This window comes from Loxodonta africana, chromosome 17 (genome assembly GCF_030014295.1).
Source record: "Loxodonta africana isolate mLoxAfr1 chromosome 17, mLoxAfr1.hap2, whole genome shotgun sequence".
Taxonomy (NCBI): Eukaryota; Metazoa; Chordata; class Mammalia; order Proboscidea; family Elephantidae; genus Loxodonta; species Loxodonta africana.
In genome coordinates, this window is record NC_087358.1 from 27198057 (window position 1) to 27218685 (window position 20629).

General features: G+C 35.7%; 1 protein-coding gene across 17 annotated transcripts in view; it reads left to right on the top strand.

The window, feature by feature from the left end:
- Positions 1–20629, top strand: part of RBM26 (RNA binding motif protein 26) — a 96626-nt gene that overhangs the window by 26504 nt on the left and 49493 nt on the right. For 7 of the 17 annotated variants that reach the window (XM_064269987.1, XM_064269988.1, XM_064269993.1 and 4 more), the window contains 10 exons: positions 4447–4565; positions 5169–5305; positions 7835–7923; positions 9045–9262; positions 10846–11106; positions 11615–11854; positions 12263–12433; positions 12802–12957; positions 18669–18780; positions 19755–19914. In XM_064269987.1, coding sequence (XP_064126057.1) covers positions 4447–4565; positions 5169–5305; positions 7835–7923; positions 9045–9262; positions 10846–11106; positions 11615–11854; positions 12263–12433; positions 12802–12957; positions 18669–18780; positions 19755–19914 — 1663 coding nt within the window. The remainder of the gene's footprint in view (positions 1–4446; positions 4566–5168; positions 5306–7834; positions 7924–9044; positions 9263–10845; positions 11107–11614; positions 11855–12262; positions 12434–12801; positions 12958–18668; positions 18781–19754; positions 19915–20629) is intronic. The other 10 variants (XM_064269997.1, XM_064270003.1, XM_064270000.1 and 7 more) reach the window with 4 other exon arrangements.

The following is a 20629-nucleotide window of genomic DNA, read 5'->3' on the forward strand; positions in this document are numbered from 1 at the left end:
TTTAAAAAATGGAGTGGGAAATGGAATAGCTTTGGTGTTTCATTGAAAGAAATGCAAAATGACAGTTAAATCATTAGAAAAGCCAGTATCGAATTGAAAATTTACCACAACAATGACACTCAATATTAAATTGAAATACAGCATTTGGACTCAATGCAGAGACTTTGAACTTGTTTATAAATAGCAATTGTAATAAAACCGTATAACACAAATGACATTATGTGTCATATGATTTCCAGTAAACCGAAGTGTATTTAGCTTGATGTCTAGTTAGGTTATTATTTAGTTGATTAAGCTCTTTCAGGTTACCTAAAATGACTTAAGTGTTACGATATCTCATGCAGTATTATCAGATGGAGGTATATCCATAGATGCATCATGAGGTTATTGTCCCATTTCATCATGGTCATTTCATCACAGAGCTAAGTATTCCACGCTATAATAAAACATGAAGGAGAAATTTACTTTATCATAAGCCATTTTATCTGTATTTAAAAAAAAAAATTGTTAAGTATGTTGAAGTAAATTTGAAAGAAAAAATAATGTTTTTAAAATCGCTCGTTGAAATGGATTTTTTTCCTGTTTTTTTGTTTAGGTTGTGACTCACTTCAAGTCTTTGTAAATAAATGGAAGTAGATTTATGAGAAAAGTTGATTTATGATTACTGAGTAACAAATTACCCTGAAATGTAGCTTTAAATTACAGACGCTGTCTCTTAGTTTTTGTGGGCCAGGAATTTGCGAGCAGCTTAGGTTTCTGGTTCAGGGTCTCTTGTGAGACTTCAGTCAAGCTGTTTGCCGGGGCTTCAGTTTTCTCAAGGTTCAGCTGGAACTATAGAATCGTCTTGAAGCTCACTCATATGTTCTTCCCTGGCCATTGGCTAGAGCCAGTTGCACATGGTTTTTCCCATAAGGCTGCTTGAGTGTATTCAGGACATGGCATCTGATTTCTCCAGGACAAGTAGCACAAGAGAGAGAGCGCAGAGGATGGCTGTGGTCCCTTTTTGTGACCTAGTTTCAAGTCAGACACTGTCACTTCTGCCATGTTCTATTTGTTAGAAGCAAGCCACTAAGTCCAACCCACTCTCTAAGGGTGGGGAATTAGGCACCTTCATTTGAAGAGAGGAGTGCAGAATTTGAGATCCTATCTTAAGATTGCTGAAAGCGAAAAAGACTTGAAGCACTTACTAATAATAAAGATCAAAGACCACAGCCTTCAGTATGGATTGCACCTCAACATAAAACAAAAATCCTCACAACTGGACCGATGAGCAACATCATGATAAACGGAGAAAAGATTGAAGTTGCCAAGGATTTCTTTTTACTTGGATCCATAATCAACAGCGATGGAAGCAGCAGTCAAGAAATCAAACAATGCATTGCGTTGGGCAAATCTGCCACAGAGGACCTCATTAAAGTGTTGAAGAGCAAATATGTCACCCCGAAGACTAAGGTGTGCCTGACCCAAGCCATGGTATTTTCAATCGCATCATATGTGTGTGAAGGCTGGACAGTGAGTAAGGAAGACCGAAGAAGAATTGACGCCTTTGAATTGTGGTGCTGGTGAAGAATATTGAATATACCATGGGCTGCCAAAAGAAAAAATCTGTCTTGGAAGAAGTACAATCAGAATGCTCCTTAGAAGCAAGGATGGCGAGACTACGTCTTACATACTTTGGACATGTTGTCAGGAGGGATCAGTCCCTGGAGGAGGACATCATGCTTGGCAGAGTACAGGGTCAGCAGGAAAGAGGAAGACCCTCAACAAGGTAGATTGACACAGTAGCTGCAGCAACGAGGTCGAGCATAACAGTGATTGTAAGAATGGCGCAGGACTGGGCAGTGATTCTGTTGTGCACAGGGTCACTGTGAGTTGGAACTGACTTGATGGCACCTAACAACAACAACAAAATTTTAAGATCACCAGAGTGTTCTAGACTAGGAATTCTTATAGCATACAATAAAGGCTATATTAGTACTTTAACAGAGTGATTCTCAGCGCTGACACTGTATGACTTCTGTACATCTTTTATAAAGCAGACAAAATAAAGCACAGATGGTCGAATTAGATCTCGATTCACTTGTGATCTGGTTTCCATAGGTGATTTTACTATGCAGCCCAAACTGGATGGACTTCTTGATTCAGTGACATAGGTTACTGCAGCTGTTTTGTAGAATTGTTTTATATCTCAGATATGTATAGAAATTGAGATTTTTTTGGTATACGTGTTACCTTTTTCTAGCATTAATGTATGTGCATTCTAGCATTTGAACTGTATGTATGTAAAGTATGGAGTACAATTCATGGCACAAACTAGGTGTTAAGTAAATATTAGTGGTTAATAATAGTGATTACTATTTATTATTGTTATTTACTCTAACTTATAAAATGGTCTTAATTAACTTAGTTTAGCTTAGTTAAAAAACATTATCTGTTTTTTTTTTTTTTAACTGGTTGAGCATGGTTCAGGTATCAACAGCTTTCCCTCCTGACTCTATCCTGACTTCACTTAATTCCCGTTTTTCTAACAAGTAACTCTTGTTTATTTTTCATACATTCCATATGTTTATTTTTCATACAAAAGCCAATCCAAATATATTACCCCTCCCCGCCATGGTAATACCCCAAAACCAAACCTGTTGACGTTGAGTCGATTCTGACTCCTAACGACACTGTAGGGCAGAGTACAACTGCCCCAAAAGGTTTCAAAGGAGCGGCTGGTGAATTCAAACTGCTCACCTTCTGGTTAGCAGCTGTATCTCTAAACCACTGTGCCACCAGGGCTCCACAATGGTAATGCACAACCTTTTTCTCCTCCTTGTTTTTTAAACTTAAATATATGTTGATGTGAAAATTTATCCAAGATGTGAAAACTTCCTCATTCTTTTTATATGCTTTTGTTGGATACCAGTCCCTGTACAGGTTTAGTATAATTTGTTTTTTTCAGTCCTTTGTCAGTAGACATTGACAGATTTTTGATTTTATAGTAAGTGTGACAGTGAAATATCTTGTGCACATAATCATTTTGAACATGTAAGTATATCTGTAGCGTAAATTCATGGAACTAGAATTGTTGAGCCAAAGGCTATATTAAAAAAAAAAAAACAACTTGTCATCTAGCCGATCCCATGTGCAAAGTAGAACTGCCCCTTGGGGTTTTCTTGGCTGTCATCTTTATGGAAGCTGTTTGCCGGGCCTTTCTTCTGTGAAGCTGCTGGGTGGGTTTGGACCACCAGCCTTTAGCTTAGCAGCCAATTACAGACTGCTTGTGCCACCCAGGAAGTCTCAAAGGGTATATGGATATTGCCAAAATATTCTCCCTAAGGGGTACCAGTTTACTCATATCACTAGCAGTGTTTGAAAACTGCCTGTTTTCTACCAGAGGATATTTTATATTGCCACTAAAATACATTTTAATATTTGTGGATTTTGCCAGTCTGTTAGCTGAAAAATGGTATTTCAGTGTAGTTTAACATTTATGAATGGAGTTCAATTCTTACTCTTGTAAAAATCATGTTTTTTTTTCTGTGATATTATTTGTTCACATCTTTGTCTTTTTTTTTTTCCTTTGTGGTGGTGATCTTATTGATTGGTAAAAACTCCATAGGGAATTGGCTTTTTGTGATGAGTTAAACTAGATGAGCTTGTTTCTCACTTGTCTTTTGAATATTTTTTCATTCTGAAGTTTTGATTTTTATGGGATTGCATTAATCTCTTTTTACAATATATAGTCTTCGTGTCGTAATTAAAAAATCATTACTCCAGAGTTATAAAGCAACTCTTTTTTCCTAATTCTTTAATAGCTTCATGTTTTTACATTGTATATTTTACAATTATATTTATTGTGGTATGTGGAATGAATTATGGATCCATCTTGGTTTTTTAAAAAAGTAAGTGCCCAGTTGCCTCAATACATTTTATGGCATGGTTCATCTCTTTCATCATTGATTTGAATGCCACCTTTGTAAAATTAAATTCCTATATTTGCATTAGTCTGTTTCTTTTCTGCTGTTTATTTATTTTGTAATATCCTTCAAGTTTTCCTTTATTACTCTCTCTTAGGGTTTTCCTGGCTATTATTTCTCTGATCCTGGGTTGGGGTGGGGGGACCTTTGGTATTTTATTGGGGCCATGCTAATTATATTTATGATGTTTTGATATTGTTTATGCTTTGTTGATTATAACTTCTCTTTTTAATAATAAAGCCTACTGATTTTTAAATACATGTGTATGTTTGGAAGGATACTGATGATGACTTACTACATATACCATGTAAAGTATATTAGTACGAGAGAAGAGCTTATGTATTTTGAGTGTCTCCCATGAGCTTTTTATGTATATTGGCTCATTTAATTATTTATCATACCTATTAAGTTAGTAATTGGACTCTGTAGAATATGCAGTTTTTTATGGCTACGTTTTCTTCAACATTGCTTTTTTCTTCAGTTGTGATGCAGATCCATCAGCCCTAGCAAAATATGTTCTGGCTTTGGTAAAGAAAGACAAAAGCGAAAAAGAGTTAAAGGCATTATGTATTGATCAGCTAGATGTATTTCTTCAGAAAGGTAAGATATTCACTATTTAATGTTAAGATTATCCACAAGAAACTCATTATGACACAGAACCTTACTGTAACAACTTTATAATAATAATTATATATTATTAAATTGTAATTAGTGGTAACCTTTACGGTTTATAGCTCATTTAAAATGGAAGCCTTTTGTTTCTTTAACATTCTTACGCTCTTTTCTTAAAGCATGCTGATGTTCTTTTTTCCATAGGTTAAAAAGATTAAAAAAAAAAATGAATGCTTTTAGTACTGTTTAGGAAATTAGAATGTTGTCTAGCACAGTGCACCTTTTTTTACTTTGCCTTCCTCTAGAGAACAGTAATATTTGTGTGTGGTACATTTGGTAGGGTTGGTGGAGGAGACTAGTCATGGCTAAAAGTGACTGGCTCAGAGGCTCTGGCCATCCTAGCCCACTGTCTTGAAAGCTGAATGGATCAGTATTAGCCATGGCATACTGATTTGGAAGCTGTTGGTCTTAGTATAATTTCTAGGTTTATAAAAGCTAAGGTATATTTATCATATTAGAGATCTGATGTATAGAGGTGGAGAATTATATCTTAGCAGATGTCTTTTAATCTGTTTTTTTGTTTATTTTTAGAGACACAGATATTTGTGGAAAAACTTTTTGATGCTGTGAATACTAAGAGTTATCTACCTCCTCCAGAGCAGCCATCGTCAGGAAGCCTAAAGGTAGAATTTTTTCAGCACCAAGAAAAAGATATAAAGAAAGAAGAGGTAAAGATCTGTGTTATACTTTACACATTATTTAAATACATATCAGGAATAATTAAACAGTTTTATTTTGTTCTGTGTTGGGAGTCCCCAAGACCATCCCCAGGTTTGATGATTTGCTAAGAGGACTCACAAAATACAACATACAGCTGTACTCATGGCTATGATTTATTAATACAAAAGGATACAGAGCAAAATCAGCAAAGGAAAATGTGGGTGGGATGAAGCTCGGGGGAAACAGATGCATGCTTCTAAGAGTCTTTTCGAAGTTGAGTCTCGCAGGATGTGCTTAATTCCCCTAGTAATTAATCGTGACAAAAGTATGTGAAATGTCTATCAGGAAAGCTCATTAGAGACTCAGTGCCCTAGGATTTTGTTGGGGACTGATTACCTCGGCATCCTCTGCCTAGTACATACCAAAATTTCACACTCCCAGAATGAAAGCAAGTGTTCAGCATAAAACATACTGTTTACACAAACAGTTCAGGCACAGTGAGCTGTTCTTATCAGGGAATGGTGGGAACCCACCAAAATCCAAGTTCCCAGATGCCAGCCAAGGGCCAACCCTTTCTCAGGATAGCAGTTTCAGGCTTATTGTTATTTCTTTTCTGCACAGTATCTTACAGCCGTGGAATCTTATTATCAGTGTTCTATGAAAATAACTAGACTAACAGTAGATGTCTTTGCTTCTACACTATGTACATTTAGTAGGGGGCTATTTTTAAGGTACTTGAATCAAAGGACCTTCACAGACAATGGAGACGACTTCACACTTAAACAGTTTTTGAAAATTTTCTCTCTATAAGCTTTTCTGTAACTCTTGTTTAATAGTCATATTATTAAATAATTATTGGCACAGCAATTAAGAGCTTGTCTACTAACCAGTATGTCAACAGTTCGAATCCACCAGCCACTCCCTGGAAACCCTGTGGGGCAGTTCTACTCCGTCCTGTAGGGTCTCTATGAGTCGGAATCGGTTTGAAGGCAACGAATTTGGTTTTTGGTCAAGCCAGTCTATTTCCATGTTTAGCCTGACTTAAACTTGTTGCCGCCGAGCTATTCCAACTCGTAGCGACCCTATAGGACAGATTTAGAACTGCCCCATAGGGTTTCCAAGGAGCACCTGGTGGATGCAAACTGCTGACCTTTTGGTTAGCAGCCGTAGCTCTTAACCGCTATGCTACCAGGGTTTCTGTCCTAACTTAAAAAAAAAAAAAAAAAACCAAACCCACTGCTGTCGAGTCGATTCCGACTCATAGCGACCCTATAGGACAGAGTAGAACTGGCCCGTAGAGTTTCCAAGGAGCGCCTGGCGGATTCAAACTGCTGACCTTTTGCTTAGCAGCTGTAGCATTTAACCAGTACGCCACCAGGGTTTCCATCCTAACTTTAGGGTCACAGAAATCAGAGTTAAATTTTTGGCTCTACCATGCAGTGCTTTGTGACCCTCAGAACATTACTTTTCTGAACCTCAGTGTTTGTGAAATGGAAATATTACATGTCTGTTGTGAGGTATAAGCAAAATAATGTATATAAACCACCTAGCATAGTGTGTGACACATGGAAGGGTCTCAGTAAAGGGTTGCTGCTGTCATTGTTGAGAGATTGTTGTGTGCTGGGAGTTATGGTTGTGACCTTTGTTTTTACCCTCATATTCTGTATGTTTTCCCCAGATTATGTAAGTAATACATATTTATGATGTAATATAATATGAAATGTTATATAATACTTCTCAAATGTATTCCTGTCTGCACATCTCAACATATTTACTTAGATGTATATGTATGTATGCATGTAGAAGAATATCCCCTGTGATTGCTCTAGTTTCATATGTATTACTCCAAATTTTTCCATCACTTAGAATATTTTTTCCCCAACTGGAACTATTCTATATAGTTTTATGACTTGTTTTAGTTAAAAATGTAACTGATATCTTTTTTACATTTTGCTGTGTATGTCTATCATTTTTTTTATAGCAGCTACATAATGTCCTATGGTAGAGTATATCAGGATTTGATTCAATTACATATAACAGAAAATAAAAATAGTAAGAAAAAAACTTGTTTATAAGAGTCTGTATTTTTGTCTGAGATGAAAGAGTTCTGAGGTTGGGCTTGTACAGGGCTGGTATGGTAGCTCTGGGTCTTAAAGAACCGAACTTTTTCTGTTTTTCTCTCTATCATCTTTAGCGTATGGTTGTCTGGAATGCAGACAGGATAACTAGAGTGGCGGCAGGAAGGACGAAGGGGCAATGACAAGGGAGCATGTGTCCCAGCCTGAGTTATCCACCGAATCATTCAGAACTCTCAGAATGCCAAATGGCAGTCTGAGTTTAAATGCTGTGGATATATAGTGGAAGTCTTTGTGGTTGAATTAAATGGTTGTACTTATTAGAGAAATTTACTTTATTGGAATGCTTTTAGAAAACAATTTATTAACCCTGTATTTTACTATTAGTTAAGCCGTTGAAATGGTAGCATGACAAGGAACAGCTGTTGCTAAACTTACACACTTTTTTTTTGTTTGTTTAAGATCACAAAGGAGGAAGAGCGAGAGAAGAAGTTTTCTAGAAGGCTAAATCATAGTCCTCCCCAGTCAAGTTCACGCTACAGAGAAAATAGGTGATCAGTTGATTTAGTCATTCTCAGTTTAGACTTTGGTTACCTTTTATATGAATATTTACATTCCAGTTGTCTTTTATATAGGGACAAGTAACTTCTACCCTTTTATTGGTATAGAAAAGTGTAACCATAACTCAGTTCCTTTCCCACCAAAAAAATCTGTCAGATTTGTAGTTGCTAGAAGTAAGATTTAGAACAGAGCTTGACATACAGTAAATACTCAATAAATATTGGCTTTTATTATTATTATTTCTAACTTTAAATTTTAGTGGAATCTTTTTTTAAATTTATTTTTGTTGTTGAGAATATACATAGCAGAACATACACCAATTCAACAATTTCTAAATGTACGGTTCAGTGACACTGATTACATTCTTCACATTGTGCAGCCATTCTCACCCTCCTTTTCCCAGTTGTTCTCACCCATTAACTTGAACTCACTGCCCCCTAAGGTTCCTATCTGATCTGTTGAGTTGCTTTTGTCAGTTTTTTAAAAGCACACAGTGTTCAAGGTAGACATTTTTTCCTAGTTAAGCTAAATTGTTTGGTTTTAAGACTTCAGGGGATATTTTTGGTTTAAGGTTTAAAGATTATCTCAGGGTAGTACTTTCAGGTTCATCTAGCCTCCATGGCTCCAGAAAGCCTGGATTCCATGAAAATTTGAAATTCTGTTCTGCTTCAGTGGAATCTTAATTCGAGGGCTTTTTTTTTTTTGCTCAAAGATTCCATTTAGCATGAATAAATTATTTTTCCTGTGAAGGCTCCAGAAGTATTTAGAGTACAATGTGCATGATACATGCCTGTCTATGTGAGACTATAAGTACTCTAAGTATAGCTAGATGCCTATATGTACAGGTGCTTAAATATAGATACTGATAGGTATAAGACTAAGGATTAAGACAGTTTTTTTTATTATTATTGTTTAAGCAGATTTTAGAGTACTTAAACAGATCATACTCAGTTATTTTCAGTTCCTTGAGTAATCGCAATCTTAGTTTTCTAGTTGTAGGGTGAAGAACTACAATGTTACAAGAATGAGCTATAACTTTTGCATATAATCTGAGTTTTTTCTGTATCCATTTAAAAATTATTTAAATAAAATTGGTCATATGTTTCTTTAGAAGTCGTGACGAGAGGAAGAAAGATGATCGTTCTCGCAAAAGAGATTACGATCGAAACCCTCCTCGAAGAGATTCGTACAGAGACCGGTACAATAGAAGACGAGGGCGGAGTCGCAGTTACAGCAGGAGTCGGAGTCGAAGTTGGAGTAAAGAGAGACTGCGTGACAGAGATAGAGATAGGAGCAGGACCAGAAGCAGAAGCAGAACCCGAAGTAGAGGTAAATAATGCATGCCAGCGTGTATTTTGGTTGGCATTCTTTTATTGTGACCAAGTACTTATTTCAATATTTTTAAAATTTTAGTTGTTTTAATTTTGTTAATGTTGCCTTCATATTTTTTATTTTGATATATTTTGTTGTCCAAGTGAATGCTTTTTAAAAGTTTCTTTTAAGAAATTGTTTCATATAAATTAAAACCACAATGAATTATTGTAACATACCCATCAAAATGGCTAAAGTTAAAAACACTGACAGTACCTAGTGTTGTTGAGGATGTACATGAATCGAACTCTTTGGAAAACAGCTTGGCAGTACTTTAAAAAAACGTTAAACCTACACCTGCAATAGAACCCAACTATTCCACTCCTAGGTATTTACCTAAGAGGAGTGAAAGCACACGTGCACACAAATGTTCATGTCAGGTTAGCAACAAACTGCTGATAATATGCAACAATATGGATGAATCTCACAATAATTATGCTGAGTGAAAGAAGTCAGACAAAATAGATTATGTAAGTATAAAAATTTTGAGAAAATGCAGACTAATCTGTAGTGACAGAAAACCAGCCTGGTAGCCTGAGGGTGAGTAAAAGAGAGATGGCTTATAGACAGACACAGGAACCTTTTGCAGGTGAAGAATACGTTCATTATCTTGATTGTGGTGATGGTTTCACAGGTATATACATAGATCAAGACTCATTAAATCTACACCTTAAATATGTGCAGATTATTGTGTATCAGTTATATCTCAAAAATATAAAAATGTTTTTTAAAAATCAGATGTGTATGTATAAAAAGATGATGTTGAAGGCATTCAAACAACTAAAACATCTTTGAGTAAAACTTTTTTCAAGCTTAGATTTTTGCTACCATGCAGCCTTATTGTACCCTCACAATTAGTCTGTAGAAGATATATTTGGGTCTCAGTATGCGTCCTATACGTCTCGAGTATTTTTTTTTTTTTTCTGAGTTTTCGTTTTTGTTTTTCCCTGTGATGTAGGTGTACTGGGCCTCTCTGCACATTGCTTCACTTGACTAATCTCCTTAATACCTTTTCTCCTTTATTGGGACCATAGACAGCCTCGTTAGAGTCTTTGTTCATGTTAAATGTGAACTGCTTTTTTCCCCCGCCTTGGGTCATCCATTTTCATCTTTAATAAGTAGTGTTCATTGCAAAAAGCTCTACTAGGATCTTTAGTTAGATCAGAACTAACTGTTCATCACAGGAAGAATAACTGTACTTTTTATTTTTTACTTGTATTTTGCTTTATGGGCTGAGGTTGTTAAGCATACTAGGATTTCAATGAAGAAAGTGAAAGACCTTGTTTTTTCTGTAAACAGAATCGCAAAAAAAACTCATTAAGTTCAGCAACTTTATGCTTGATTTTATAGTTTAGTCATATTGAATAGAAAAGCTTATCTTGGAATGTTGTCTATTAATTGAATAGCTTTTAAAGGAAAAGGAGGATTGTGCAAAAAACTAATTAGTTACTCTATGTTTTGCCTAATATCACTACTTTGTAGTACTGGGACTTCATTTTTTTTATAGAGTGTAGATTTAAGTCATTTATATTTTGTTGCAGAAAGAGATCTAGTAAAGCCTAAATACGACTTGGATAGAACGGACCCATTAGAGAATAATTATACTCCAGTCTCTTCGGTACCTAGCATTTCATCCAGCCACTACCCTGTACCTACTTTGAGCAGCACTATCACAGTAATTGCTCCTACTCATCATGGTAATAACACTACAGAAAGTTGGTCTGAATTTCATGAAGACCAGGTGGACCATAACTCTTATGTAAGACCACCAATGCCAAAGAAACGATGTAGAGACTATGATGGTAAGTCTTGCAATGTTTCACGAGAATTAATATTTCCAGTTGAGGAACTTTTGTATATTTAGGTTGTACACAGTTACTCAAAACTAACCTCTGATACTGAGAACAATGGAAATTTGGTCATAATCACTTTCTGAATTCCTCAGTATTATTGAAATCTTCAGTCACTACTGACTATTGAATATCAATTTATTGATAATGTTTTTTTGCATGTCAGCCTTAATATATTACTGGCATTTACCAAACAAGGGTAAATATCTACCGATTTAATTTGGTGATATATTTTTTTTGGTGTGTATGTTAGAATACAGCAACTTATTTTACTGGTACAGTATTGGTAAAATACTAGTAGTATTTTATATTACTGGAATTAGCAGGTAGTTCTTGTGAAATAGTTAATTATACTTGCCCAGCATTTAAAATATTTATATTTTTAAATATTTTTGTTAACTTAGAGAAAATTTATATGTTCAGTACTTTTTACATTTTTCTTAACTATTACGTCTCACAGAAAAGGGTTTTTGTATGAGAGGAGACATGTGCCCTTTTGATCACGGAAGTGACCCAGTAGTTGTAGAAGATGTGAATCTTCCTGGGATGCTGCCTTTCCCAGCACAGCCTCCTGTTGTTGAAGGACCACCTCCCCCTGGACTCCCTCCACCTCCACCAATTCTTACACCCCCACCTGTGAATCTTAGACCCCCAGTGCCACCTCCAGGTCCATTACCACCTAGTCTCCCACCTGTCACAGGTAAGTAAATATGTTTGCGTATATTTAGTGTCTGTCCATTCACAGTCTTTTTATAAAGTTAATGAGTCTGATACTTGCTTTTGTTAAAAGTATCTAAAGGAATCCTGTAGATGCCTGCTAGAAACTAAGAGCAAGATACTCCCATTTGGAGTACTCCAATTTTGCAGGCATTGTAAATCAGTTACTATGGTTTGGAGCGGCCCTATATTATGTACAGCCCTGACAAACCCCAGTGCCTGCAATCCTTTCTAGCTGAAAGCAAACCTGTTCTGGAATACATTGAAAGGATATTTTACTGTAGAAAGATAATTTAGTTGTAAGAGCTTGGTGTTTGTAGTTATTATTGATTGATAAATGAAAATGTCATGTTTGAATGTACAATAACTTATTTTATTTGTTTGCTTTCAGATGATATTTCTTATTCTTTGGTTTTGACAGGACCACCCCCTCCACTTCCTCCTTTGCAGCCATCTGGCATGGATGCTCCCCCAAACTCTGCGACCAGTTCTGTTCCTACTGTAGTAACAACTGGCATTCATCACCAGCCTCCTCCTGCTCCACCCTCTCTTTTTACTGCAGGTGCAGTTTTGGCCCTTTTGATATTAATAATGTAATATAATTTTAAAGCAGCGTTTTAGATGAGGAATTTTTAAATACCTGGAGAGTGACTTGTTCTAACAGTAATATGTTTTTTAGTAAAATTACGTAGAATACAGTGCAGATGTGATGAATGAACATTAAATAAAAGTCCTTCATTAGGATTTAAAAATAATTTTTTTCTTTTTAATATAACATTTTTTATTTTTATAAAACCAAGTTTTCTTTTTAGTTCCTGTATGTCAGTTTTATTTTGTATATCATTAGTAACATGTTATATAGTTTACTTTTTCTATTAGCAGTATAAAAAAATTACCAAGTGGAGTTTTATAATTGTTTTTTAATTACAGTTTTTGTATTACCAGATACATATGATACAGATGGCTACAATCCTGAAGCCCCAAGCATAACGAACACTTCCAGACCTATGTATAGACACAGAGTGCATGCACAAAGGCCTAACTTGATAGGACTAACATCAGGGGATATGGATTTGCCACCCAGAGGTACTATGATTAATCTTTGCTTTTTATTTTCATAATATCAAGTGGCAACACATTTCTGAGGAATAATCACTCTTGTACTTATTGGAGCTGAGTAAAAAATGATGAGTGTTTATTCTGAGTTCTTTGGTCTCCCATGAGAGAAAAGGTAAGGTGTGGTTTCCTATTTGTAGTATTGGTGACACTTTATCCTACCATCCAAAGGGAGAGGAATTTCTAGAAGTACGTATTTTGTCAGGTAACTTTTTTTTTTTTTTTTGTATCATTTGTAGTCTTAAGTGGTTAGTGGAAGCTCTTGAAAGTGATACTTTAATTCCTAAAGATAGATTCTTTCCTAGTTTGTATAATGAAAATCAGTAGTACAAAACTGTGTTTGATACATATTTTATTTTTGTTCAGTTTTAACATCTTAGAATTTGATAGTGGTTTGCTTATTATAATATTAAAGCAAAACAAATCATGTTTTATGAAGTGTTACATCACCTTTTTTTTTCTCTCTTCTTAGAATAGACTGGCTTTTTAGTAACATTTCTAAAAGGGAGAAGATGATAAAGAGATTAGACTGATACAGTCACAAATCGGGCAGCGTATGTTGCAAAGTGATATGAAGAGTCAGAGGAGAGAGACCGTTCATATTAATTTGAAAGATACAAAATTTGCTGTTGTTAACCTTGACATAGGGCTGTGAGGGATTGTCAGACTTAATAGAAAATACTTTTTGGCCTAATAAAAATACCGTGTTTTCCAACCCCCTCTACTAACTTTTAAATCCCATTTTCTTTCCAGCCTTTCCTTGATTTCTTGGGGATCATGGCTTATCAGTAAATAAAATTCCAACTAATTTAAGTAAGCATCAGTTAATGAATAACGTTAATGCCTAGTGAATTTGTGATTACTTATACCTTTCGTCCTGTTCTTTTGTTCTGTGAAAGTCATCTGCTAGATACTCTGAGCATCTACCTTGAGTGCTCAGAAAATTTTTGTGATGGAAGTGTGAGGAACATTTTAATTCAAATTTATATACCGTTGGGAGATCATAGGACATTTAATACTGCACCCCTCCCTCCCTGTTTTTAATTCTTCTGAGGCATTCTAATAACTATCATTAACAACAACAGAAAAAAGATTTTTTAACAGTTCCTATGTAAGCCGTATACAAATTGGCTTGTATTTAAAAAGTAGCCATTTGTGATTGTGGCTGTTCATGGTGTTTACCCATCTTCAAAGGCTCCCCTACCTGGCTAGACCAAAGAAGCCTCCTTTCCTTTGGCTCGTTACTTTGCACTTATTTTCTTATCATCACATGGATATTTCCTGTTCTTACTATGATCTCCTACTTCCAGTTATCTCTCTTCTTACCTGACTGCTTCAGAATGGCATGAATATATGCCGCTACAGATCAGTGTTTAGTAGATCCACTCCAGTGCCAGTCCAATTTCTGGTTTTGACTGAGGGACAGAGGATAGGTGAAGCTCTTTGCATATAAATGTTTACCATGTAGAGCTTGGAGTTAAAAGGTAATTTCAGCACCACATGCCTATAGTTAAAAGTTACAGAAGAGACCCTGTTGAGAAATAAATGTTAGCATACCTAGTTAGAAATTTAAGTGACTTTTCTCTCAGAATCATTGTTGTACATATTGATTCTTCAGATGCATCATGGACTATTTTTGTAAGCTGCCTTGAGGAATCTTGTCTCTATTAATAAAATTATTTTTGCATACCAAACAACTAATGTAGCAACCCATTTAAATTGAGGATTGCCTGTACTTATATTTCCTATCTTCTTTTGGCCACTCCCCCAATATGTTCTCATCTGTTCCCCATTAGAATTTTTCTGTACTGGATTGTGACACATTCATGATATTATAGTATTGTTCTTAAAGAATAATGTTTCACAAACAGGAGTTTATAATGGTTAGAATCCTGACCTTTAGTAACTTCCTTATTATGTAATTATTACAAATTTCTAATAGCCTATAAAACCAGTTGGTGGTGAGTTGATTCTGACTCATGGTGACATGTGTTTCAGAGCAGAACTGCACTGTATGGAATTTTCAGTGTTTTTTTTTTTGGAAGTAGATTGCCAGAACTTTGTTCCGAGGTGCCTCTGGTAGACTCCAGCCTTTCAGTTAGCAGCCGAGCATGTTAACTGAACCACCCAAGCACTCCCCTTGTAGTCTATAAAAACCAAACCTATTGCCATAGAGTTGATTCTGACTTAGCAACCCTGTATAGCCTGTAACCAAACTCGTTGCCGTTGAGTCAATTCCAATTCAAAGCAACCCTATAGGACAGAGTAGAACTGCCCCCATAGGGTTTCCAAGGAGCAGCTGGTGGATTCGAACTGCCAGCCTTTGGTTAGCAGCCAAACGCTTAACCTCTGTACCACCAGTGGTGTCATAGACTATTGGTAATTATGCTTTTATGCTTAATGTCTTAAATCTTGATGAGAAATTATTAAACAAATGAAAAATTTTAAGGCCTTGTGATGCTTCGATATTACTAATATAAAAGTGACCCGGGGCCCTGGTATTGTTCTTTCCAGATTTCTAAGTAGAGAACTCAGCAGAAGCTCCAATGATTGAATATAGGTAGGAGAAAGGGTTAAGTAGTGTTGCATTGTTATTGTGCGTCTTCGAGTTGATTTTGATTCGTAGTAATCCATTGTGACAGAGTTGAACTGCTCTATGGGGTTTCCTAGCCTATAATCTTCCCTGGGAGCAGATTGCCACGCCTGTTCTTCTGCTGAGGGGCTGGTGGATTTGAATCACTGAACTGACTATTGTATCACCAGGGCTGTCTAGTTTTTCATTTAACAAAAATCAACACTGAAAATTTTAGTCAGTAAAACAATTTATTAAAAGGATATTGGACTATTGGTATACAATTAGACATAATTTGCTAATTGTATAATTTAAGAGGAACTTTCTTCTGTACTTTCAACACCCCCTTATTTAAATAAATACCAATGATGGGAATCTGAGTGAGAGAGTACAGATGAGTTAAAGAAAAATCACAACTACTGTGGAAAAAACACAGTATTACTGCTTCTCTTGATGAGCCTTCAGATAAAGAACTACTTCTTTTTTTTTTTTTTTAATGAAAAAGGATATTGGGTGACTCAAGCACTCTCCAGTATGACCAGTGAACCAGACTTGGGAGCCCCATAGACTAGAATATGACCAAAAATCCTGCTGTGGAAGTGGTGCTGTGTAGATACCACTGAGCAAATAAGCTACAACTTGTGCTGTGAACTTCACCAATGCTAGATGCTGGGTGTTTCCATCCATTCTGCTGGGAGAGATAGGATAAGTCAGAATTCGTCAACACATGTGCCAGCATTGTGGCACAAAGAGAGCGAGTAAGGAATGGAGAGGGAGGTAAGAGGCCAATTAAAGACATTTTGAAGAATTGTAGAAAAGAGGTGATGGTATCTGGACCGGAGTAATAACAGTGGGAAGTGGAAATATTTAAGTTTAATAGAAAGAACTGCTAACACTTAGTATTTATTCAATTGTGGGGCTTAGGATGGGGGTAAAGAAGAGGGTGGAATTAAAGACACCAGGTTTCTGCCTTGAATAATTAGACGGGCGATAGTATCATTCATTCAGAAGCACAGCAGATTTGGTGGGATGATAAATCTAGTTTTGGAAGTGTTTAATTTGTTCCCCGGAGGGCGTTTCAGTAGAAATATCCAGGGAGAAATAGGATATGAAGTCTGAGGCCCATTGGAATCATTAGCAAGTAGAACAGTGGTTCTTAATTTTTTTTTCCCCCATTCCATTAGCAATAGTTGGCAGTAAAGGAAGATGGAAGAGACATACCAGAATCTCTAGGCCTTGCTTACATAGTTTCCAAAAGCCTTTCTCTCGTGAATCTGCTGTGCTCCCTCCCACTCCCCCAACCGCCTTGAGAATCACTGAAACAGATAAGCCATGTAATAGATGAGGTGTTTTAGGGAGATTTTGTAAAGTCAGATGAGAAGGCCCAAGTAAGTAACCTGGGGAATGCCAACATTGAAGAGACGGGCAGAGAAAGGAGAGCTTACACAAGACTGAGAAAATGTAGCCAAAAGAGGCAGAGTCCTGAAAATTGGGACAAGATAATATCTAAGAAGGACAAGAATGTGATAAACAGTGTTAGATGCACCTGAAAGGTCAAGTAAGAGAAGTGTTCATAGTCTTAAACAAGTTAGGAAATCAGTGATTTTGGCAAGAGTAATCGAAGTGCAGTAATAGGAGCAGTTGCCAGTTTTCAAAGGATTAGGGGATGAATGGGTGGTAAGGAAGCAGAGACAGCAAGTGTAGACAACTCTTTCAGGAAATGGCCATGGGAGTAGGGAGAGATCTAATCATGTAGCTGAAGTTTAAAAAAAAAATTTTTTTTTTTTGTAATGGAACAATTTGAATATGTTGAAGTGTTGACAGGAAGTGCTATTGTAGACAGGTTCAAAACAGGAGAGCAGGGCTCTGGAACATTGATTTTGGTATCTCTGTATGTGTAAGATGGCTATTTCAGCAAGAAACGAGAGGAAATATGTGCATGAAAAATTGGAGAGTTGGGGAAATGGCAGGAATCAAATATGACTGTGGTGATCGAGAAAATGGTATTTTATTAATGGAACTGTTTTAAGAAAGATTAAAAAGTCAGATTCAGTATGAAGATAATTTGGACTTTCTATGTATTGAGGTTTTTGAAATGCCTGTACAATTTTCAGAAGAAAGATGTCCAGGGAAAAGCAAGAAGTTAGAAATTTGGGACGGATCCTTAGAGCAGAGTTCACGTGTAATGGAGAGATTTTGGGGTCCTACATGGAGGGCATAGTTGTAGCCACGAGAGGGATTGCTGGGATAGATTTGAAATTCTTTCATTAGTTATGTGTTTAGAAATATACAAGAATGAGATTTTATATAATCAATTTATCCTTCTTAAAGAAGATTAAAGTTATTTTTTCTATGTAGAATAAGATTTGAATTCTTTTAAACTGGTGACGTGGGAATAACAAGTTAAATGTACTATGTTTATTGTACTCCATCTAAGTGAATATAAAATGTTGAAAATAGCAGATATTTATGGTTTTTTTGTACTGCATTTCCACTGATACCTATTTTTGTGTCAGTCTTGAATACTTTTATTTTCTTTCTCAAGCATGTGTATGTTTTATTAACATATTGACATTTAAATAAGCAGCTCTCTTCAATCCCAGCTCTGCTAAGTTATCAATTCTAGAAGAAAGGTTACTGGGTTGGTGTTCAATTTTGAATCTTTTAGGTTGTGCATTTGATTTCAAAACTTGCCTATGGCACATTGACATCCCTGCTGAGAAGATAAAATGTACGCCTCCAAGAAAATTATGAACTATAAGCCACAAGATGATTCGTTATTTATTTGTAGTGAGGGTGATGGCAGATGGGAATATTAGTGTGGGTTCTACTCCCAAAGATGTGTCCCACAAAATCATTTTAATTTGGCATATGAGAATTACTGATTCTTGATAGTTTTTCTAGGTGTGAAGTGAATGTTTCATTAAATTGAAATAGATTAGAATTCGTTAGATTACTATGTTTGAATGCACATTTATTTCTATTTCTACTAAAATATGTATTTGGATGAAAAGCCAGCACATTGTTTCGATATGAATTTAAAGGATAACTATGATAAACAGATAATATTAATCTCTAATTTCTTTTATTTTTTTATGTTTTCAAATAGAAAAGCCTCCTAATAAAAGCAGTATGAGAATAGTAGTGGATTCAGAATCAAGGAAAAGAACCATTGGTTCTGGAGAGCCTGGAATTCCTACAAAGAAGACTTGGTTTGATAAGTAAGCTGGCAGGAATTTTATTATGTCCTGCTTCTTAGGATCATTGAATTGTTATTAACAGTACAGAATTCTCTTTCCAAAAAATCATTTTACATTATTCAGTTCTATAGGCAGCCTCCAACTAGAATGTAAGTTGTTTTTTAAAAATATGCAAGTTAGTTGTCTGGTACCTGGGAGGTATTTTCTTCAAGAAGTGATGGTTTAGGGGACAGTTTATCTTCTCCTCACTTCCCTTCCACCTTCTCTCTCCCAACCAAAATCCTTACTTAAAAATTTGGTTGAATACTAGCTATACAAAGAATAGTCATGAGCCCATAGTGGGGCCTGGGAGGAGGTTTTAGCATCTGGAAGGTTCTTATTAAGAACTAGAAAGTCTTTTCCCTCCCTTCCTTTTTTTTTTTTTTGACGGAGGCCCGGTTAGACACTGAGGTGTCAAGGAAGGGCTTCAGAGAAAGGCTATGTGGAGTCAGAACATCTCTGGAGCACAATTTTTCTTTCTTTTTTTTAAGTGTTAGATGTGTGATCTATAGCTCTAATTTTTTTTTTTTTTAAAGCCCGAAAGAGGTTATGACAGTCATTGCTTGCTTTTTAATCAAAGTTGTAAAATAAGATATATTTTAGTAAGATAGCTATTGCAGAAATGGAACAGAGGTTATATACACAGGTTGACTGAAAGAGGGTGCTAGGATTTTCCCTGCTAAGAATGTTAAGTAGTGGTGGGCAAGAAGTGGAAAATAACAAATGATATGAAAGAACCCTTCTCAGTTGGCTTCCTGTAAAATACTACCACTATGAATTTGGAAGTTTTATGAAAGAAAATTCAGATTTCCTATATCAAACCAGTTAATTTCAGTTTTGGAAAAAAAATCAGAACTCAACTAGACATTCATTTTGCCTGTAAATTTTCATTCCTTTATGCTTGGTTTAGGGGTCAGGATTTTTAAGTGTACTAATTAATTTGCTTTTTATTACAGACCAAATTTTAATAGAACAAATAGCCCAGGGTTCCAGAAGAAGGTTCAGTTTGGAAATGAAAATACCAAACTTGAACTTAGAAAAGTTCCTCCAGAATTAAATAACATCAGCAAACTTAATGAGCATTTTAGTCGATTTGGAACCTTGGTCAACTTACAGGTGAGGGCCATAAAATGATTCTGTTGTCTCTGTCCTAAGTATTTAGGGAGCTTAGTTTTGATTGATCATATTATTACAAACTGTGTACTTAGTAGAAGTTACATAAAATTACAGCAAAGGTTAAGTAATCACACTGGTAAAAACTAATCTTGTAGAAGTTTTTAGTTCCTCAGTTTCTTAAAATCAGTTCATAGAATGGATCAGTTGGATTTGTTTTTGTCACTGCTATGGTGGGATGCATTTAACAGATACTTTTGGGGCCCAAATGTCATGTCTGTTACCCATAATTAAACACTTTTCCTTTGCTACTTTTGGACATCCTTTGAGATAAATGTTGGTGTAATTCGTATTTGGCTTCACCTAAAAATCAGTGTAATTTGTATTTGATTTCACCTACACTAAAACCTTAGTTTGGGTCTGTATAACTTCTCCAGTTATTTTGTGTTGAGTTTACATTATGTTTTATGTTGAACGTGTTAAAATAATGGTGAGTTTTTTCTCCCAGTTTGTATGACATTTTTATTTTCAATTAAAATAATTATTTCCCATAATCTAATAAAAATAATAAATTTTAGAGAGTACAATTTTTATTTTGAAAATTTTGCCTTTTTTGCCATTTAAAAAAATACTATCCTGGAAGTAATAGATGAAAAACTGCATGCTTGTTTGGGGATGGGCAATAGATACTTATCTGTAGAATTTAAAGGAGGTATTT